This window comes from Cyprinus carpio, chromosome B17 (genome assembly GCF_018340385.1).
Source record: "Cyprinus carpio isolate SPL01 chromosome B17, ASM1834038v1, whole genome shotgun sequence".
Taxonomy (NCBI): Eukaryota; Metazoa; Chordata; class Actinopteri; order Cypriniformes; family Cyprinidae; genus Cyprinus; species Cyprinus carpio.
Window position 1 is genome coordinate 26,093,560 of NC_056613.1, and position 23,462 is coordinate 26,117,021.

At 35.9% G+C, this 23,462-nt stretch overlaps 2 protein-coding genes across 3 annotated transcripts in view; one reads left to right on the forward strand and one right to left on the reverse strand.

Annotated features, from left to right (window-relative positions):
• LOC109098213 (disheveled-associated activator of morphogenesis 2-like) overlaps nt 1–19,303 on the forward strand; it is a 60,851-nt gene extending 41,548 nt beyond the window's left edge. The window contains exons 16-25 of the mRNA XM_042742063.1: nt 1,761–1,867; nt 2,479–2,563; nt 2,680–2,786; nt 3,494–3,582; nt 5,318–5,486; nt 5,958–6,065; nt 6,174–6,234; nt 7,348–7,479; nt 13,341–13,511; nt 16,991–19,303. Of these exons, the coding sequence (XP_042597997.1) occupies nt 1,761–1,867; nt 2,479–2,563; nt 2,680–2,786; nt 3,494–3,582; nt 5,318–5,486; nt 5,958–6,065; nt 6,174–6,234; nt 7,348–7,479; nt 13,341–13,511; nt 16,991–17,206 (1,245 nt within the window). The 3' untranslated portion in view covers nt 17,207–19,303. The remainder of the gene's footprint in view (nt 1–1,760; nt 1,868–2,478; nt 2,564–2,679; nt 2,787–3,493; nt 3,583–5,317; nt 5,487–5,957; nt 6,066–6,173; nt 6,235–7,347; nt 7,480–13,340; nt 13,512–16,990) is intronic.
• A 2,819-nt stretch (nt 19,304–22,122) lies between these two features.
• The window catches only part of LOC109098376 (molybdenum cofactor biosynthesis protein 1-like), a 28,138-nt gene continuing 26,798 nt past the window's right edge, over nt 22,123–23,462 (reverse strand). The window contains exon 11 of one of the 2 annotated variants that reach the window (XM_042742943.1): nt 22,123–23,111. In XM_042742943.1, the coding sequence (XP_042598877.1) occupies nt 22,222–23,111 (890 nt within the window). In that variant the 3' untranslated portion in view covers nt 22,123–22,221. The remainder of the gene's footprint in view (nt 23,112–23,462) is intronic. The other variant, XM_042742944.1, reaches the window with a different exon arrangement.

The window sequence follows — 23,462 nt, forward strand, 5'->3', positions numbered from 1 at the left end:
ACAGGGTTGGGCTGCAATATGACAAACTCACTATTGTCAAATATTGTTCTTGATATTGTAATAATTATTATTAATGTTGATTAACAGAATTAATAAAAATGCTTCTTTGTTTAAAGAAACAGTCATGTTATGGCTACAAAGTCATAACAAGCATGGAACCATTTGTGAATTAGTTTATTGCTTTTTACAGAGCAGAATATTAAGACTTCACATTGGATATTTTAATAGCATGATAAACAGAATGGTTATTCAAACTGTGAATAAATTATATACAGAAATTTAAGCATATAAAGAATGATCACTGAAGTGTTTAATGACAGTCTAGTGCAAGTTATGCAGTCTTGCAGAAACTCCTTTTACAATCACTGAAGCTGTCTACACTGCACAGTGAATCTGTTACTAACGTAATATCTGAACTTTTTTGTTTATGATGAGAGAATTCAAGAGAGTGGAGAATTCAGCCTCATATTGGCCAATGCATTTACAAGCTCAACAGAAATGAACATTTTACATTCTACATACTACATTCACCATCTTAATACATGCTGTCTATTACAGCTATGTTGGCCACAAAGGAATTAATGTGACAGATAATGGAAAAGTCTGAACTAAAATCTTAAAAGAATAGTTTTAAGTTATCCACAACTGGAAATTGTCATAGTTTTTCTCACCCACATGTTGTTCTCTAGGTGACTTGTGTCTTTGACAAAACAAAATGAGATGTTAGGGAGAATGTTATATAGCTAATTTCCATACAGTTATGATGAATGGAATCTGGTACTGACAATATCCAAAAATGACAAAAAAGCACTGTAAAAGTTTGCTTATATTCATTTATGACATTTTAGGATATATTTTTTTATTTTTTTACCTTATTAGTCTTGACAGCCCCTGATCATGGTATAATTTTGATGTATGGAAAGTTTAAAAGTTTGGAGCAGCTGTGGTTAAAATGACAATTAAATTTTCATTTTTGAGGGAACTGTTCCTTTAAGTATTTTAGAGATCTAGTTTTCACATCCAGCCTCATCTTGCAGTTGTAGAATCATCTTTCTTCTCAAATGCCTGGAGTGAATAATTGGCGTGTTGTTGTTTTTATTTTATTTTTTAAGAATCGGCTAAACTACTATGATAGAACATTAGTAATTGACTGAATAAATGTAATTATCACAAATGTGTCGAATTACTGAACATTAGTACACAGATGACTAAAATGTAGATGAGGCATGTTGTGGAAATTAATGACCTTTCACCTATCCCACATTCTTCATGTTAGTGCTCAGAGAGTGTTGCAGGGGTGTGAAAGAAGTGTGCTTTCTTTGGACCAATGTGGAGTTGCATGACCCATGTAACCTCATCGATCATTCACAGCACAGGAAATGACAGATAGATGACTGTGAAATAGACAAGCTTCTTTTATCATCTTAGCTTCTGTGGTGTTTCTGCTGCATGAATTTTGGGGGGGTGGGGGGTTTGTTGTTGTTTTTTTGACACGCTAGACATATAGAAAGTTAGGAATATATTGTATGTTTTATTTTCACTGTCCTAACTTCTTACTCATTGTGCTTAGCTTTGGTTGATTCATAAATAAAATTTCAGCCTTTGCCTAAATACAAGCCAAAGCACAATCCTACATTATAAATTAATTTTTGAAATCGGTAAATTAAAAATTTTCATTCAAAAATAAATCATAATACTCATTCATTATTTTATTTAATTATAAAGAAAATTTATACAAACCGTTTTCTCCTTTTCTGCAGAAAGAAACAGGATCCATGGATGACCTTTATCTGAGTTCACGCAAAGTCAAAGAGCTGTCTGTTATTGATGGACGGAGGGCCCAAAACTGTGTCATCCTGCTTTCCAAGTATGTACTTGTCCTGGGTCAGCATTGTTAGCTTTGTGTTAAAGTCAGCCTATAACTGATGCTACGCTTATGAAGCCCAAAATGTAGAAATTTGTTTTTAAAAATTATAGGCTAATTATGTAATACCTGGTCACAGCTTATTTTAGTTACATAAAAATAATCTGAATCTGAAAGGAGAGACAGATTACCCCTTGCCTAAAGTATAGTTGGTCAGACTAGTTCTTTAAGTCACCTTGAAATCAAAATGTACACTTTTTTTATGGACTACTGGAATAGTGTTTATTATAAATTATTTATCTGGAAATATATGCATGCATAAATTTTATTAATGTACCCTCGTAAGGATTAAACAGGCTATCTCATGCAATTCTGTGGCCCACGAGCCACATTGTAACTTAATGAGGCCAGGAAAAGTTTATTGTGTTCTTTAATGTTGCCTGATTTTTACTGATCAGATCTAAGGGGAGAGAACATTGATTGTACCAAAGACCATACCTAACCTCTCATGTCATAAATAATGGTTTGGCATACTACTGGTGTTTCTACTTTCTTAATAACATGTTAAATATTAACAGTTTACATAATTTAAAAAACAATTTCTGTCCATATAGGTTAAAAATGAGCAATGAAGAGATAAAGAGAGCCATTCTGGAGATGGATGAGAGGGAGGAGCTGGCTAAAGACATGTTAGAGCAGGTGAGGGCTTTCTAATGGATTCATTCAAGAAATATACAACTACAATGTTTTTAATTAGTACTTTTATTGTCTACGAGTGAATACTCTCTATGGGTACATGTACTGTACATTTACAGCTGCTGAAGTTTGTTCCTGAGAAAAGTGATATTGACCTTCTGGAGGAACACAAACATGAGCTTGAGCGTATGGCCCGGGCTGACCGCTTCCTGTTTGAGATGAGCAGGTACTGTAAAATAATTGAATCTTAGATTAAATGCATTTGATAAATGAGCACAATGATGTATCTGTGACTTCAGAAATGATAATAAAAAAGCTACTTTGGATGAGTGAAGAATAATACTATTGGAAGTTCTTAATAAGAAGATTTAATACTGAATTGCATTAATTACACAACAGGCAACAAAAAAGGATTGGCAGTCAATTATTTACATTTCTCCAGCATATTTTATCTCCAAAGAAACAGGACACTGCAAAAATCTGTGGTATCTAGAAATCCCAAAGTCACCATTTATCATAAGGCCAGAAACGTACTTTACGCAAAAGCATGAATGCAGCCATCTTTGACAAGCATGCATACTCGCATGAATTTACATTCAAGTCCTACTTGCATATCTAATAGCTAATAACCAAACAAAAGTATTTGCACTGGCTAAGCACCCAGGACTATGTCTGCATACTTGGTAAAATGATCTTTAAATCTGTAAAATCGTAAAAAAAAAAAAAAAAAAAAAAAGTATCATTATATTCCAGTATTTTTAAACCTTATCTTTAAACGTAATGAAGTAAAATGCCTTTGAGAATATTGAGAATTACAGGGGGAAAAAATATAATGAATATGTCTTTGTCCATTTTGGGATGAAATGTGGCATTTTGTAAGATTTAGCCCAATGTCTGAAACAGAATAATTTTGACTTTTTTTCTCTCTGTCAGAATCGACCACTATCAACAGAGGCTCCAGTCTCTTTTCTTCAAAAAGAAGTTTGCAGAGCGCCTAGCAGAAATAAAACCAAAGGTTGAAGGTCTGTAGGTTTAGAGGGAATGTTTACTGGAGGTGTTTCTTTGCTAATTTTTTTTGCAAACACAGGCTCATATTGAAGTGAAAAGGGCTAGAAACGGCTGTATAAATGTGATTTGGGAGAACTGGATATTAGAGCATGAGTTATATTAGATATTAGAGCTGGTATGTTTGTGAGTGTGTGTGGCTTTTATACTTGAATTTATCTCCAGTTCAAATAAAGAACAGAGTTTCCACGGAGGCTGTTTTGGAAAGCTGGCACATGTTGAGGGGAGAGTCGTTCTCATAAATGCTGCTTTTTTCTTTTTTAAGAAAGAGTCATGGCATGCATGTTCTTGCATAGTACTTCAGATAAACATAAGCTTGCCCAGATTCTGGTTAAAGACATTTCCCTGCACATTAATGATGATCTTACCAAAAACAAATATACAGTACTGTCATCATTTGATGAAATTATTTATTTATTTATTTATTTATTGTCCTCTGTGAAACACAGGAAATGTTTTGAAGATTGTTCATTCTGCTTTTTTCCATAATGTGATACATAGCTATACATTAGCTTTGTGTAAAAAAAAAAAAAAAAAAAAAAAAAACATACTGGAATTTAAATAGCTGAAAAGATAACTAACACCTTGTATAAATTTACATACACAAAAAGTACATACACTGATTTCTAATATTGACTAATTACTCATTTACACAACCTTAAGTGAAAAACAATTACAAAGGTAAACATTAAGGGTGCTAATATGACAGTTTCCCTACAGTTATAAATCCAAGCACAAGGAGTAAGAGACTAAATTGATAGCAGTGTCTAATTAAGCTTTATAGAGCCGAAAGAATGGGTGCCATCAACACAGACAAAACAAATGAAGGACTTTTCCGGCCCATCCTTGCACATTAAATCGTGTCAACAGGAAGGCATTTTGAATGTTTTAACATCCAGGCAAAGGAAGTCTAACTTTGGCTAAGATCCTTCGGGAAATGTTTTTTTGTGGGAAACTTGCGGCTGGAAGATTGTGGACAGGCATCAAAGCTGCATACTCTTTCTTATTCCCACTGGAGCGACTGCAGTATTGCGTCTCTATGATGGGAACTGGGAGGCAAAACTGGAGTTAAGACTAGTTCACCACACTAAAAGAAACATAGTGAGGTTAAACATCAGTTTAGTAACAGTATTATTTAGAAATCTGGACTTTCTGGAAAACGTAGGGTTTTACACTGGGCTGTGTAATTCATTTGTGTAAACTGGAACTGGGAGAAAAGAAAGTGTTTGTTTGTTTTATTTATTTATTTTCAGAAATGTCTTTATTTGTTTGCTCATTAAAGCTGACATTACTGTGGGTACTGACCTTGTATAGTGAATTGTGTTGATCATGAATTGATTACAATTGCCTTTTGGTCCCTCGTACAGAATAATTTGGTTTCAATATGTTATTCTATGGCAAACAATTTTTTACCATTTTTTGTTTAGAAATGTGCTCATGACTGGGCCCAGGCAGAATCTGCTGCCTTTTCCCACATTTTCTGCACATTCTGTGCAATGGAATTACATGTGGTAAAATGTGTTTAACAGAACTGAGGGTACTACTCTCTTATTAAAAGCACAATCAAATTAGCCAAAATATATATAAAAAACCTTTGGTGAATTCTGCATGTTGTCCATATTGCCTGATAATAAATGTCAGTACTATATAGACATCATGTAATATCTTTGTTATCTTTTCTTAAATCTTTAGCTATTCTGTGTGCGTCACGTGAGGTGATGAGAAGTAAGCGCCTGACACAGGTTCTGGAAGTGGTTTTGGCATTCGGGAACTTCATGAACAAAGGACAGAGGGGCAACGCATATGGTTTCAAAGTGTCCAGCCTCAACAAGATCATAGACACCAAGTCAAGTATAGACAGGTCAGAGGTCAATGAAGAGGTTTTTAGCTTGTTCATCTGAATGCATCAATTAATGTCACTGTTTTCAGTCAACGCATCTATTAGACTTTCCACTGCTACCATTGAAATGTTAAATGCATTTTACAGAATTGGTGTAATCAGTCAAATTTATTTATCTGTAGTAAATTTTAGTTGTCACTTAAAAATGTTCACACAAGGCATTGTATATAATTTTTTTCTTTTTTTTTTATTCTAATAAAATAATTGCAGTTCTGTTTTTACATAAGTTTATTACTATAAATTGCATCAAATCTCTTAAAAATTCAAAGCATCCATTCACTGTTTAAAAAAAATATTTGTTGATGAATGATACTGAGTTCACATTATGGTATGACAATCTCTAAATGTGGATTAATAACACTGGTAAATCTGTTTTTCATTTATTTGCTTTAAACATGAAATAAATTAATAATCTGTATGCATTTTCTACAGGAACATCACCATGCTGCATTACCTGATCATGATCTTTGAGAAGAATTACCCAGACATCCTCAATATTCAACAGGACTTGGCCTCTATACCAGAAGCTGCCAAAGTCAAGTGAGTCACACACTGCATACTGTTGAGCATATCCTGTATGTACTATTCTTTTTGATAGGCTTAGGCCATTTTTTTTTTATCTCAGTTGTCTTACTTTTACTTTCACAGTCTGGCTGAGCTGGAGAAGGAAGTGTTCATCATTAGGAGTGGCCTGAAAGCTCTGGAGACGGTGAGTCATCCATCATTTATTTCTCCAACTTAAAGCGTTCTCATCAGAGGTACCCTGAAACATTACTGACATACCCCTTACTTATTATTATATATATATATAGAAATGTTTTTTTTTTTTTTACATTTACTTATTTTTAATTTTTTCACTGTTGCAGCACTCTTTGACAGCAGTTTGTTAGCTACTGATTTTTTTCTGCTAGTAAAGCAGCTTTATACAAACAACTTTTATGGATATTTGGTGAATATAGTTCACCCACAAATTTACTTGTGCTTATGTTTGGACACTTGCCATAAATATAGTTGCATTCAGTGAAACCTCCAAAATCATTGCATTATAATAATTGTTTGGCATGATAACAGTAGTACACTTTTTTTGTATCAAATTCCTTGATATGAAAACTTGTTCTATTTTGTGTAATGTGATGGAGTTTGTTTAAAAAATATTACCAATTTGCTCGTTAATTAACTAACTACATTGAAATTACAGTTACACAACTAATACATGTAACTTTGGTCTTTGTCAAACTAGTCCAAAAAAAAAGTAAAAAAATAGGAATATAAAAGAGTATAGGAATATAAAGAATATAATAGGGGTGCACGATAAATATCGGCCGATAATTATGCGCATCTCATCAGTAAAGCAGGTTCTCTCATCACCGGTAAATTCCATCAGGTGCGCGATTTCACATAGAGCAGCTGTTACTACACAGAGCCATTGTTAACTGACAAGCTGCGCAATCCACGCTGATAATGAACTTGGATTTGCGCAGCTTGTCAGTTAACAACGGCTCTGTGTAGTAACAGCTGCTCTATGTGAAATCGCGCACCTGATGGAATTTACCGCTGATGAGAGAACCAGCTTTACTGATGTGATGTGCATTAATTATCGGCCGATATTTATCGTGCACCCCTAAAACATAAAAATTGCCTAAAATGTTTATTTTATTTAATTGTGATTTCAAAACCTTACAGTTCCTACAACTTCCTAGAAGGTTTATCAGTAAAAAAAAAAAAAAAAAAAAAAAAAAACACCTGTCTGTAGTCACTTTTAATAAGGAGCATCAAAAACGGATCAATTCTGATTGAACATTTTTTTTATTGTTTACATCAGGAGTTACGATACCAGCAGAGCCGAGCATGTGACCGGGGAGACAAGTTTGTCCCAGTGGTCAGTGACTTCATCACAGTTGCTAGCTTCAGCTTCTCTGAACTCGAGGAACTACTCACTGAAGCCAAAGATAAGGTAACATCTTTACTTAATTATTCAGTCACAATCATTTCCCTTACTTTTTAACCTCCATCCTTAAATAGTAAAGTCAAATCAAGTCATCTTTATTTATATAGCACTTTTAACAATAGAAACTGTGTCAAAGCAACTGTACAGCATTACTTAGGAAAATAGTGTGTTAATAATGCAAAATTACAATAGTAAGCACTCTTTTTCAGTTAAAGGCAGTTCATCATTGAATTCAGTGATGTCATAGTCCAGCTCAGTTCAGTTTAAATAGTATTTGTGCAATCAAGTCAACAATATCACTGGAAATGAAGTGTCCCCAACTAATCAAGCCAGAGGCAACAGCGGCAAGGAACCAAAACTCCATTGGTGAAAGAATGGAGAAAAAACCTTGGGAGAAACCTGACTCAGTTGGGGGGCCAGTTCCTCTCTGGCCAAATTAAACCAGCAGTTCAATTCCAGGCTGCAGCAAAGTCACATTGTGCAGAGGACTCAACTGGTTCCTGCGTTCTTGTCCCGGTGGGCGTCTGAGTCAAGGTCTTCACAGGGTATCTGGGGCTCATCTAGTTGTCCTGGTCTCCGCTGACTTTCAGGGCTGTAGAGGTCCTCTCTAGGTGCTGATCCACCATCTGGACTGGATAAGTACTGGATCTGGTGGATACGTTGACATCGGAATAAGAGAGAAACAGACTAATATTAGCGTAGATGCCATTCTTCTAACGATGTAGCAAGTACATTGGGTGTTATGGCAAGTGTTCCCGCTTCCGGTTGACCTAATTAATGCATCCTAAAAATCCTTTAACGGATTTTAATATTAGAAATGTATTAGTGTGTTATGTGTATGCCAAGCTAAAGGTCTTTAATCTAGTTTTAAACTGACAGAGTGTGTCCTACAGAGCAATGTTAGGTAGGTTATTCCAGAGTTTGGGCGCTAAATAGGAAAAGGATCTGCTGCCCACAGTTGATTTTGATATTCTAGGTATTATCAAATTGAGTTTTGAGAATGCAGTGGACGTTGAGGACTATAATCTAACACAAGCTCGTTCAAATACTGAGGTGCTAAACTATTCAGGGCTTTATAAGTAATAAGCAAGATTTTAAAATCTTCTAAAATCTATGTTTAATAGGTAGCCAGTGCAGTGTTGACAGAACCGGGCTAATATGGTCATACTTCCTGGTTCTAGTAAGAATTCTAGCTGCTGCATTTTGGACCAGCTGGAGTTTATTAAGCATGCAGAACAACCACTCAATAAAGCATTACAATAATCTCACCTTGATGACATAAACACATGGATTAACATTTCTGCATTTGACATTGAGAGCATAGGTCATAATTTAGATATATTTTACTATACACAACGTAATAAAGCAATTGGTACATTCATTTACATCCCACATTCCAAAAGAAAGGTTTTATTTTAGCTAGATAAAATCGCACAATGGTTCCTTGGCAGAAAGAGAGAAAACAAGAGGCCTGGCTCAGTGCCTAGGACTGAAAATGTTTTCTCCAGTATGACCTTAGAGTTATTGTTATGGGTAGAACAGGGTCTTTGAGTGGCTCACAGTAAAGGGTTGTAGAGTGGAGCTGGGCTTTTTTAGAGAATCATGGAAGGATAGGCCCTTTCTGTAGGAGCCCAGCAGGCCTTTCCATCCCCCCTTTCTTTATCGTTTTGAGCTCTGCCAACCCTGCGCATGGGCTGGAGCCTGACATCTTAGAAGGAAGAAGGGAAGAACAAAAAAGACAGAGAGAAAAGAGAGGGCTTTGTGTACCCTTCCTGGCTTGACATGATGACTTTAACATCCCGGGGAATCCCGGCAGCCGATCCTAAATTTCTCAGGGTTTTTACTCAAGGGTTTGAGGAGATTTATTTCTTTTGAAATGTGGCTTGGTCTCAACTCCACCCCCGCTATGGTATGTCCCAAACTCTCAAATACATTAAAGAGAACCATTCTGAAAGCCATAGGGAATACATTTGGCATTTGTCCATGTGTATTTGTGAGTGTGTTAGTAGGGCTTTTCTGTGGTGGTGGAAAGTGTGAGTAGGGATATGTTTTGGTCACTGGGTAGGCTGACAGAATTTTTATCCAAGCTCCAGTCACCAGAACAGAAACATCAACTTAACCCAGTCCACCATTATCCAAATTATTTACTTCGTAAAGCCATAAAAGTTTGGAGAGACTTCACAAGAAATGGCTAAACTTGAAGCTCTACGAGTTATTTGGACACACAGGCTTTCCTGTGCTTTCCAGAAAGATCTACCTCTTCCTGCTGTTCTCGACATGACCATTCCATCTCCTGTAAGTGATTCTATCATCTGAGGTGGGCCAAAATTAATACAAACATTATGGCTGAGAACAATCGTAGAGTATTGTTAACAATGAGATGTTGAAGAGACAGATCTCTCCTCTGATGGCTTGTGCAGTAGTTGTTGGGGCACTCACCACCTAAAGGTTGAGATTTTAACTAGAGATTTTAAGATTCTTTCCATAGTCTCAGGACTGCATATGCTCTCAAAATGGTAGATCTATGACAAGCTAAAGCTCAGTGCTGGAAAGCAGAATTATTGTTTCAGTTTCACAATAAGAAAAGAACAATTTTGACTTGGAATAGTGTCTCTTATGAGATGATTAGCTGCTCCATTGAACTGAGACAAAAAACTTGGCCAGAATCACCATGATAGAGATGCCAGTTAGAATTGAGACAAATGAGATCCCCATGGCAAATCTACTGTGGACGAAGACCCAGTATATACTCTCTTGGCAGACAGACCTTCAAATGGCTTTTGGAGCAAAGACCTTTGGCACCTTGGTATGCCAAACCACAGTAAAATTGGATGCACTTTTTGCGTATGTACATTTAGTTTGCCACAAACATTCAGCCACAGCATCTGTCTACAATTTGATTATGTAGTTCAAGCGGTCCATTTTTAAGTAGAGATCAAACATCTTTGGAATATTTGTTCCAAAACAAAGAGCACTAATGACTACCATATCGGTTCTAAGAGATCATTGCAAGCTTGCTTCCCAAGTGATGGGCTTGTGATTTCTGGGCTTTCACAGTGAACAGGATTCATCTTCCTGTCTCAGCATCCATGAAGCAGACACTTGGTTCTGATAATAGGGCATATGATCATCAAACCAGACATGACCACATCATGCACACATAAGGAAGAAGAAACTGTGTGTGTGTTTTGGTGGCAAATGTGGTAGGGATTAACAATGCACTGAAGATGTAGGATGGTCAGGGATTCATCTTCATCTTCAAATTGAGGGGGGATGCGGGGGGATGGCATCCCCCTGTTGGAAAAAAATGACAAAAAGCACCCCCCCATTAAACTACCATTCCCCCTAATCATCCCCTTTAGATTAATACTGTTGTGTATTATGTAAAATTTATTGTGCAAATTAAATGTTAAAATTATCTACTTATGATAATTCACAAACTAAATAACGGTGATTGGCCAATCAGAACTTTTGTATCAGGTACTGTAACAAGCTGCAGTAAACTGAAGCAAATTTCCGTCATTTTTTGTGCAAAATGGTTCAAGTGCAACATTTTAAGTTCTTTAAAAAGAAGACAGCAGAAGGTATGATTTTTCCTTGATTAGAATTTAAAGACATTCTCCTGACATAATGTCATTGTGCTGTATGTGTGACTGTGAGGAACTGAGAGATGATAGGAGAGCTGACAAGTGTCAGCAACAAAAAAGTATGATGGGTAAACAAACAAAAAAACATCTTGAGAGTCCAGAAGCATTCACTGAATGAAGCCCATTATGAAGCCCATTAGAATGCAGTTAGAATGCACTTATAATTCGCCATGTATGAGTTTTTATGTTTTCATATTCATTTCACAAGCAATGTACTTTTCTGAATATCAGCACATAAATATGTTAATAATTTTATACAACAGTGTATAGCAAAAGGTGTTTCATTCCTTGAATTAATCTGTTTTTGAATGAATCTTGTGAGCCAGTGATTCAAAGGTCCATTCACTTGTTTCAGCCGTTTTGAATGAATCATTTGATTTGAATGATTTAATAAATTATTTATTAACCCGTTTAATCCCACCGGTCACAACAGTGACTGTAAAAAAGGTTTTAATTTATAAAGCTCTAAAAACCTTACTGACTGATGTTTTAGTGCACTTCCTGCAAATATGGAAAAAATAAAGGGTCTCAATTAAATATGTGCAGTTTCACATGATTAGTGCAAATTGTAACATGACCAGAGCAGCTTATTTCCTGTTTGCACCTTGAGAAGACGATGGCTGCATCAAAGCTCCAAAACAAAAGGCTAGTATGTCATCATAAGGATATGACAAAGATTTTTTGATACACATGATCTTTAGGGTGTCTAGTATTAATATATGCATTCACATATATTCAGTTTTGTTGAGTTTGATCATAGAATGAGTAAACATGTTGATGGTCACAATAGTGACCAGTGGGATAACAGTGAACTTAGGTATACAATATAAATCTAATTGCAGTTGCTAGTGAAAATGACAATAAAATGTTGCATTGACAAAATATTGCACTAAACTAAAAATTCAAATGTTACAAAAAAATTACAATAATGATGTTTTTATACTCGAAGCATTAATATAAAAATTTGATGTTATATTTCACAAAAAAAGTAACAATTTTGAAATGCGGTGATAGTTTAATTTAATTTAATTTAATAGTTTTTTTTTAATCTCAATGTTCCTATCAATGTTGCATAAGGTTTTTTGTATGCATAATAGTAACCCTAGAATGTGATCAAACAGTTTAAAATAGCTGGGCTAAGATATATAACCATTTTTATGATGGCAGAAATATGTTCATTCAGTACTCACCTTATCCCACCGGTCACAATTGTGACAAAACAAAAAACAACAATTCACAAAACACTCCAAAAAAAAAAAAAAGTAATAATAATAATAATTATTGATTATTTCAAAGGGTTACTAATGACACATAATTTGGATATTTTCATATCTGGGGAAAAATTGCGATTAAACTGGTTAAAACAGGGTTTTTCTGACACCTAATGGCGGTTTTATTGTCATCTTTATTTATCCATGACAGACCTAACCCAGCAAAGGTGCCAGCACAAAAACACATTTAGCAAAATATTGTTTAATTAGCAGCAGGGGGCGATTTGTGAAAAAAAACAGAGGGGGGATTGCTTTTGAAATTTTTTATGAAATGTTTTTAATACGACAGAAACTGTATTTAGTGTGATCTCAGTTTAATAAAAACATTGTAAGCCTACGTTAGGCCTATTAATTGTAATGATTTAATGTCCACGGTTATTCAAACAACAAATTACATAGAGAAAACGAGCAAAGAACACAACGGAGCTTTTTGAAACTCCGAATCAGTTAAACCATTGCGTCGATAATGATTCACTGTTTCGAAGCGCTTCAATCGGATCGCGGTATCGCGAATCATTTGATTCAGATCGGGGCGCGTCAGAGCGTGTATCGCGAATCATTTGATTCAGATCGGGACGTCAGAGCGGGTTTGCATGATATTTTTATCCCCACCGGGGATAAAAGTAATTCAGCAGAGGCAGGGATGCATAGACCAGAGGGGGGGGGGAATCCCCCCCATCCCCCGGCAAATCGCACCCTGATTAGCAGTATTGACCACATTCTCCATTTCAGGCCACAGAAGGAAAATATAGCTTAAAAACAGTAGTTAACTTTTCATTAAATAAAAACCTTTTTAGACAAATATTGTAATCATTGTGTAAAATCAGCTAAGGGACAACATTTGTTTTGTCAACCATACTTTTCCACTCATTTGTGTTTCTTTGTTGTTTCTCAGCCCAATCCACACTCATCCTCATTATTGCTCTCCTCTCTTTCCTCTTCAATCCAGTTTTCTAAGTCTCTGAATCATTTTGGAGAGGAGGAAGGTTGCATGCAACCAGATGAGTTTTTTGGAATATTTGACATCTTCATGCAGTCGTTCTGCGAGGCCCGACACGACCTGGAGAACATGCAGCGACGCAAAGAGGAGGAAGAGAGGAGAATGCGCATGGAGGCCATGGTACATCCTTTCCTAAAACAGAATGCACACAGAACACACACAGATGCTTACAGGATCCACAGATAATCAGGGTTTAAAGTTCTCCGGCACCGTGCCGGATCTCCGGCATGCAGCTTTGGCTGCGGAAAATAACCCTACATTTAAAAAAAAAAAAATGTTGATATCACTTTCGAATCCATGAGTTCACCTACCAACATTCCTAGCCATTCAGAATTTGTTGATCTTATAAACGTGAGGCGCGCAGCCCTTATGAATGGAGAAGCGTTACATGTTGAAAAAGCTGCGAGGCGCAATGGTCAAAGATGTCCATGTATGCATTTTTACATGGAAAAACTAATTGAAAAGCAGCTGAGCTTTGTAAACAGCTCAGAGTAATCATGTCATCTCCATAAGAACGACATGATTGCCAGAACAAATTTACCGGGATTTTTGAAAAGGTCCTGTTTACACATGATTTCTTAATGGTAACTTCCCAGTAATTCCCTCTGCATATGATGTGAATTTGAATTGCTTAACGTTCATCTATAGGAAAACAGTATCATTGCATAATCTCACTAGATTTGTAACGTAAATCATTTATAAACCTTTGCCAACACAGGATAATACATCAACCTATTTCTAAATTTGCCATTTATTGTACATTGCGATTTTCAAAATAAAAGTTTCTGAGTTTGCATGTGGACAAATATTACAATTTAATGGATTTAAACAGTGTTTAATCACACTGTAAAGTAAAACGTCACCAGGCCGTTGGCACCCTCTGCAGGTATTTGTTATAATACATAATGTACTTAAGTTAGTTATGTTCATATTATGTATAGGCATATTACATTATGTAATTTAACAGTGTTGTTCAATAAAACCATATAATTACTTGGTTTTGATATTTTATTTGAACCAATTATTATTGCCTCATTGTTAGTTTATATATGAATAGTCATACAAAACCCTGGTTTTCACTTAGGTCTATTTGGATTACTAAAAAATATCAGATTACTCAATTGTCAAAATAGTCAGTAGATTACTTGATTAACAAGTTAATCATTAGTTACAGCCTAGATTAGTTAAAATATTTCAAAATACAACTGCATTGTTTTACTTGTAATTAAAAGACAAGTATTTTGTCATTGGAAATTTCTTAAAGTGTCCCTATTATGCCTTTTCGACTATTACCTTTCATGCAGTGTGTCATGTAGCTGTATGTGAACATAAACTATCTGCAAAGTTGTGACGGCGACAGTGCACGATAGATAAAGTTATCTGTCAAAAAAAAGTCGACTCGCAATTGCCGAAACTAGTCGTCAGGAATTTGAATCTTTTTCTGTTACGGCTCTGCGTCAGAAGAAACACATTTGCATAATGTCTGCCAACGTTTTAGGTCACCAACTTGCCTGCCCACAAACACAGTAAAGTTTATATGTGGTTAACATAATTTTGAGAAGACACTGTATCCTATGCTGTGAGAGAAAATTAGTTTGATCACTTCTCATAATTACCACAGACTTGTCAACACTTGACACCACTGAGAAATGTCCTGCTCCAGTCGTACTTGTGAATCAGTCTCTTGTCAATCAACCACTTCAACCGTTTCATCATCAGAATCCGGCTCAAGTTGGTAAACTACAATCCATACAATCTTTTCTATGTATTGACAAGTTTAGTTTCCGACACATGCTGTACACGGTAGACCAATCCAGAGCCGTAGAGATCTCCCTACGGCTCTGGACCAATCACAAAGGACTGCTCCATCTGACCAATCACAGCAGTGAGGGCTCATGGAAAGGAGGGGTTTATAGAGAATGATTCTTTGAACTGCTTTGCACGAGTCGTTTATGAATCATTTAGATATGGGGTAAAATTAAATCTATTTTCTGAGAAAACTAACATGTTTTTTGACCTTATATGCATGTAAACCTGTTTTAGGAGACTCATAAAACAATATTAGCAACCCTAAAAATGGCATAATAGGGGCACTTTAAATATTATATTAAAATATTGTATAAAGTATCTGTATTTTGTCTCATCTTGTGAGCTAAGTGTATTGTCACAACCCTAGTGTCTATAAGCAGTGATATAGCTCATAATTTTCCAAGTGTATGATATAGGTTTCATTCTTCAGGTCAACCATACAGTATATTCATGAAAAAAAAAAAAAAATCAGTTTGAATAAGGAAAGCAATAACTTTGCCATAGTATCCTTTCAAATGTTAAATCTATAAAAAAATGTATATAGACGTTGCATGCTTTGCAGGTGCTGTGCTGCCCCACCCCGCCCCCAGAAAAAAAAATCAGGCTCAGGATTTTTATTTTATTTTAATTTTTTTGCTTTAACCCCTGGATAACGTTATACTTTTGAATAATTTCACACTTGCTTGGAGGTTGTTCTGTCTTTGTGGTCTCTATTCATTAACATCTGGTTTTCTTGAACTTTACTTACATTGTTGTTGAAGGTTTTTATTTATTTTTTTACATGAAAAGGGGACTGTGTTTAGTTTAAAGCTTGTCAATAAATGGCCACTGTTCTCCATGGCTAATGTCAGTGTATAGAAAAATGTATCAATTATCTGTAAACCAGAATTTACATTTACAGAATATAAAATTGTAATTTTTTAATTTATTTTTTATTTATTTATTTTTACCTTGTGATGGACCTGCAGTCACATCCAGTAGTTTCCATTCCTTTATCTTTGAAAAAAAAAAGTATTTTGCAGATCTTTCACGACATTGTGTTTCTATTTCTAACATCCTCATCTGAGAACCTTGTTAAAAATCTACTCATTCTTAATGCTGGAGTCCTTTCAAAGGCTGTGCAGACACACCAACAGGCTGTCTAAACTGGATGTGTCAAAGCCAATGTTCAAAAATATATCTGTCTACTGAATCCAGCATATACAGAGTCACTGATAATAATTGGGTTCCCACATCCAGTGTAGTCAGTCAAAACCACTGATGTGACCAGTGGTGACCAATGAAAATGTACACTTGACGCATTCTCTAATAAATCATAATTACCAGGAGAAGAAAATGCACAGCTTTGTCACTTTGCCATGTACATGAAGTTAATACATTTCAACAAACAAATTCTCACTCATGCTGTATATCTTATGTTGAGGTTTCAGGGACCTTGAGGGAGAACATTCCATAAGTTGACAGGCCTTGGAGTAATTTGTAGCAGGACCCCAAATGCACTGGGGTCACTGCAATCACTCATGAGACCATGAATCACCTCAAAACAGTTCTGCTAGGGCCCTACTGTATTGTGATGCTGTTATTGTAGTACATTTTCAAGATTGACCTCTATAAAATGTTTAGTTGGATTTAAAGCTTAAAGCTTTAAAGGATTTAAAATCATTTTTTTTACATTGGACAGAGGAAATAATAATATATGTGTTTATATATACTAAAAATACTATGATGCTGCTACTCTGTATTTTCATGGCTATTTTAAATGTAAATCTCTGTTCATGTATCTATCCCAGCTGAAGGACCAGCGGGAGCGAGAAAGGCGAGCAAAGAAAAGCACCGGAGGGAGTGTGTCAGAGGAGGTGGGGGAGTTTGATGATCTCGTATCGGCGCTTCGCTCAGGTGAAGTCTTCGACAAGGACTCTAAACTTAAACGCAACCGCAAGCGCTCCGTCAACCAGCTGGCGGACTGTGGGGGTCGTGAAAGACCAGTCAACAAGGTGAACTATTGACCTCAGTGAATACAGTCAGAAGGAGTTTGGATTTTTATATTTACAGACTTACAGAGAACTCTCTTGAAATGCCATACACTGCCCTCTATTTTCATTTTGCTCAGACCAGTAAAACGGACAAGCTCAAAGATGGACAGGCTCACTGCTCACAGATGTGAAGGATGCCCTTTGATCTCTCTCTTCTTGTTTCTGCCTGTTCCTCTTTCTTGATATGTACAGTCACTCACACTGATCTCTTACTCTTGTTTGTTTTTTGTGGTGAAATGCATAACCTGAGTTACAGTTTGGAAGAGCAGTTCATCTGAGTCACTTGTATAATCCATATGGTTATCCTTCTAATCTGCCAAGGTTATTGTCCTTTCTTGGCCACCCATTTCAATGCTCTAATTTTAGGAGATTAAGAAATTTGGTACCTCTAATCTTCCGTTCCAACTGTGCTTTTGAATTTAAAAAATGCAGCTGGTGCTTCCTTAACATAAAAATGAAGGAAAAAAAGAAAATATTGTTCAGTCCTGGATGTTGGAATTACCACAGAGGCAATATGACACTGTGGATGCAGCCTTACAGGTTGGGATTCTCCTTCCCCAAGTGCCTCTATACATTAATGGCATTCCAAGGACTACCTCCTGTACGGAGATACTGATGAGAGAGAAGAGCACTTTCACAAAGTCACACAAAGAATATGAAAGTCGTAAGTCAAAAAAATACGCTGACTGTATTTAATGGCAGTAATTAAATGAACCTGTTAGATTGTCATACTTTATGATGTTCTCATCTGTCATATACAACTGCGCCTTTTATCCAAATGCCCTGAAATTGCATTCTAGGAAGGAAGGTACCATGAAATTCAGTTTAAAAAAGCAGTTATCTATGAGCAGGTACTACCATGTGTCTTCGTCACTTCTTTAGGTTAACATATTGAACCTTTGGGCCTTGATAATATTTAACAAAATTATGTCTTACATATTTTACTATCTAAATGTGTATAAAGAAACGCTAGGTACCCAGGTCTGGAAAAAAGTTGTCTCCAGAATCTTGATTTGTAGAGAGATCCACTGAATTTTAGACTTTGTTCTCAAGGTCAACATTATGTAACCTACTTTGGTTTTCTTATATTTTGTTGGGGGTTTTTTTTATAACATGTACCTGTATATTAAGTAGCTGTAGTCAGGACAAAGGTTGCAGATGTATATACAATGACCTTGTAGTTGGCATGGTGTGGCAGAGAAAATGGTGTTAGAGACAGGGAAAACGAGAGGCCTCTGATATGGAATTAGACACATATATGAAGGCAATGAATGCAAACATTTGAAGGGGAAATGTAAATTCCAGTGAGATGGTGATTATGGACTGAGGAAAAAATTTACCCCATGCAAGTTTCATTGCAGCAGTCTGAGGCCTCCTGTTTCCTCTGTCCATATGGGGTCATAGTGGGCGTTCTGAATAAGGTGATTGTGTTTATCTTTTAAGAGATAAAAGTTAAATATGGACACGCATGATGTTAATTGTCCATTTTTGTGGGTACAGCTCTGCCCCTTCTGACCCTGCTTAAGGAACAAGAAGGGTGTCTGTGAGTGCAGTGCTTGTGGTATATCAATATTTCTTTGAGCCAGTAAGATAATTTATTAACAGTCCAAAAATATACAAGCTTTACCACTAAGCTTACAAGTGCCATAACAATGGGCCTGTGCAGACATTCTCTCCTTTCTCAAGAGTATCAGCTCATGTGTACTTAATTAGATTTAACGACTGAAAGTTGTATATTTGTTTGTTTGTTTATTTGTTTTAATACCAAAAATAGGAATTGTAGTCCTGTCTGTATTGTCACTTTTTCATGACTAATGGCTTGAGATTGCTTAATACAAGAAGTTACTATTTTTGTACAACAAACAGTTCATTCCAGGTTTGACCTGAAAAGTGCAGAGAGTTTTGACTGGGACATTTAAAAAAGAAAAGAAAAAAAAATTGCCCACTGAAATCTGAGCATTTGTAATTAGTTTAATTGCACTTCCTAAGGATTCCCCATAGAGGCTCTTATTAGATCTTATGGCAAAGCCCTAGTCTTGAGCTGCTTAATTGGAGATCATGAATAATTAATAATGTTTTTCACCACTAACAATCTTTTTTCACCAAAAAAAATAAAAACCAAACAAAAATAAATACATACACATTGTTAGACAATTTTAAAATAATACATTAAGTACTAAAAAAAGAGAAGGTTTTAAATAATGCAACTTGCCCCTTGCCAAATTAAAACTGGGGCTATTTATTTCCATTTCCTTAATATCTCTGTCATTCTTGTCATGAGAAGAGTGGTACTGCAGACTCTAGAAGTTGCATTGTTCTACAGAACAACCTTGGTGTTCTGCCGTTTAAGCTTCACAAGAGTATTAAAATCTTCAGTGTTATTATTTTTATTTTTTTGTATATCTGGTAATTGATTGTCCAAAACAGAAAGGAAACTATGTAGCAAGTTGCTTAATGCACTTTTTTCTGTAGGCCAGACTTTTTTCTTCATCACAAACCTGAGGAGCCAAAGGCTGAAAAAAATAAAATAAAAATAAAATCTAAGTGTATGTGTGTGTGTGTATATATATATATATATATATATATATATATACACATTGCTTTATAAAACTGTCCTTTCCAGCTCTTTGATTAGTGTGGATTGAATATAGAATTATAAAGACAGATATGAACTGTAGTATGAATGGTAAAGAAAACTGATTATTTTTGGTACATTACAAGATAAATATATGAGTCTACATATGAAAGCACCATGCCAACTGCCTAAATGTATAACTCACTTTTATATTTGAGATATTTTTGAAATATAATGTTTTGCCTCCCACTTCTGCTTGGCACTTGATGATTTCCCTGTTGGCTCAAGTGGGGCGTAGGAGTGGTTCTCTGATAATATATTATCTGTGACAAGAAACACATCACACTTTGAATGTGTTCATGGAATGCTCCACCTATGATTTAAACGGGTTGTATTTGTGCCAAGTGCACCATTTTAAAGCTTGATTTGACAAGAGCCTCACATAATAGATGTATAGTTCTCAAAATATTTTGTACACCATCATAGTCATTTGAAGAAGAAAAAAAAAAGGTGAAACTAAAGTTTGAGGAATGTGGAATGAGGATTTTTCTTTCCCCCTGTAAATTGAAGCTCTATTTATTTGGCTTAGTTATTTTGCTATATTTTGTATGTATAAACAGCATTATGAAAGAAATGGTATTGTGATTGATATTTGTCAGATAGTTTGTATGAGAATGACAAGCCTTTCATTTATATATATTTGTTCGTTTATGGTCTGACCCTCCACCTGCCCCCCTTTACATGTGACATTTTGTAGGGTAAAATAAACTTGTTTCACTTACATCTGGGTAAACCTTTTACTTTGGGTTACACTTCTGTACAGCTGGCTCTTAAATCACATACAGTATATGTCATCATACTATGAATATGCTAGGCAGACAGTCATCCATTTAATAATGTCATTTCTCACAGCTGCATAAGATGTTTCTCACGTTGCAACACTGCCCTCTTCTGATCACAGAAAGAACTACAGTTATAAATCTGACCAATCAAACAGCAACTTCTGGGCCCACATACACAAGTCCCCCTAGCACATCAAAGTTTTAAACATGACTTTCCATTATAAAAAATTGTTTAATTGATGTTACTTTGGCTACCAAACACATCCATCATTCAAACATTTTATCTAAAACAACTATAGCAGTTGAGACATGGAAAATTTTACACATTGTAAACCAATTATATTAGAAAATTATGATGAACAGCATTCTGACAAATGTTCAGATTTAGAGATTTCAGATTTATGTATAAAAGAAAAATAACAATGAGGGTATGATTAATCTTTTCACTGTATTCTTGTTCGGACAAGTCACAGGGTGAATTTACAGTTTGTGCTTTTGTAGCAGGATATCATGAAAGTATTCAATTTCAAAAACACTTTTTGAAAACCTTTAAATGAATATGAAAAACATTTGATTAAATATGGGCCTCGTTCATGAAACAAGCGGAATGTTCTTTAATAAAAACTACTGTGACAAATACTGTAATGAATTTGTTCTGCTCATGTTACATGAAAGACTCTACACTAAACAGAAATAATATAATCTTAAAAGAAAGTGGAAGTTTTATAAGAAAATACTGCAACAGTATTTAGGCTAATTGCGAATTTTCAATGCAAGACTTTTGAATAGAGTGCTGCATTGATGACATTTTTGTAGGCCAAACTATTAAGAACAAAAGTTTGATTCTTACATCATCACAATAATCCTCACACAACTTTAAAAACTTTTTGAAGCCTAAATACAATCTGCAAAAGTAAAAAGCTAAACAAAGACTGTAAACAAGCTTCCAACCAGTCTTTATTTTAACAAAAAAAAAGAAAAAGAAAGAAAGAAAGAGAAAGAAAGAAAAGGTCTGAGTTAGAATACTTTGCAGGCCTTTAGCCAAAAAAAAAAAAAAAACTTTTTAAATAATAAATCCCACAGACCAGACATGCTAAAATGCTTGCTCCTGGTTGTTGACCTGCAAAATGTGTAAACCTCTATAAAGCTGCATTGTGGACACCTGCACACCATCAGGTGGGTTGTGTTTTAGTTTAAAGGGATAGTTCACTCAAAGGATAAACATTTGCTGCTTGGTTTTGCTCATTTATGCAAACACTTTTCAATGCAAATATAAGTTTGTTCAACTGGTGAAAACTATGACAACCTTTCGAAATGCAGTATCATTAGCTGCATTATCATTATCAAAATAAACACAGACTGAAATTATTTTTCATATGTCAGGTCTTGAGTTAGTCACATTTCATGCTGGGCATGGACAAAGGAATAGTAAAAATGACAATAAGTAGATTAACTAGCGGCATGTAAAGGCACATTTTGTTACAGAAAACTGGTGTCATTCTAAAATGAAAAAATTAAATACTGTAGCTACATTCAAACAGGTGAGATTAAGCCAGCCGTTTATGCGTTCTTTAGGAATCAGGTGACCAATGAAATTCACCTCTCTGTCCGCCCGTCTTGCTGAGCAACTTGATGTCAGTAATAACAATATCATGGCTGACTGACTTGCACATGTCATAGAGGGTTAGCGTAGCCACCGCAGCGGCAGTCAGGGCTTCCATCTCCACTCCTGTGCGGCCCGTGGTTTGGCAGGTTGCCTTGATGATGACAGCATGTTCTTCCTCCAGCAACTCTATGGTAACGGAGGCGTGGTCAAGAGGAAGCGGGTGGCAGAGGGGAATGAGAGATGAGGTCTGCTTGGCACCCATGATGCCAGCTAGCTGTGCTACCGCTAGTGCATCACCCTTGGCAAGTTGGTTGGCACGCACCAAATTAAAAGCTTTTGGGCCCAGGATGACCTTGCCACAAGCCATGGCTGTACGACAAGTTACCGCCTTTCCGCCCACGTTGACCATGGAGGCTTTACCCTGTGCATCAGTGTGGGTCAACTGATCAGAGGTTCCATCAAGACTGGAGGACTGTGCATCTGTATGAGGTGTTTTCGAATCAAACCCACATTCAGGGGTTTTGCTGCAGTAGTGGCGTGCAAACTGGTGGTGAGGTGAATCTCTAAATTTGTATGTTGACAGTAGTGCACTCTGAAAGAGGATGGGAGGAAATGTTTTGGACTGTAGCTGTGGTGGCTGAGACCCCCAGCGCAAAATATGCATATGAACAGTTGAAGCTGTGGGGTTTTTTAAGGCACCAGCATTCACTTGATGAAAAGATTCGGTCATCACTTCACTGCAAAGTGCCTCTGATGTAGCAGAGGCTGCTGAATCCATGCAGTGGATCAGAGGAAGAGGCTGCCTCTGACTGCCTCTAAACAGAGGCACTGACAGAAGCCAGTTGTATTCTCTACCTGTAGACAAGGGCACAAATATTCAACAATACAATATTTTCTAAACATGAAAATTTGGTGCATGCATACACATTAGCCTAAGCGGGTGGGTGATAAACAATACATATATGAAACATGTTGCTTGTTGATGGGGTGTACAATAGGTATCATTTAGAATAATGTAGTTTTTGTTATACAGTTTTTTTCTTTGGTGCATTTCTCAGATCAGAAATAAAATTCTCAAATCTACTTGTTCAACATCATCTAGTCAGTTGTGCACATCATAAAAGCAGTTTCTCATTCTTTTGAACAAGATTCAGTTGCTTTGGTACATTCATGCAAATGTTTATGTATTTTTGTCTGTGGTTTCCT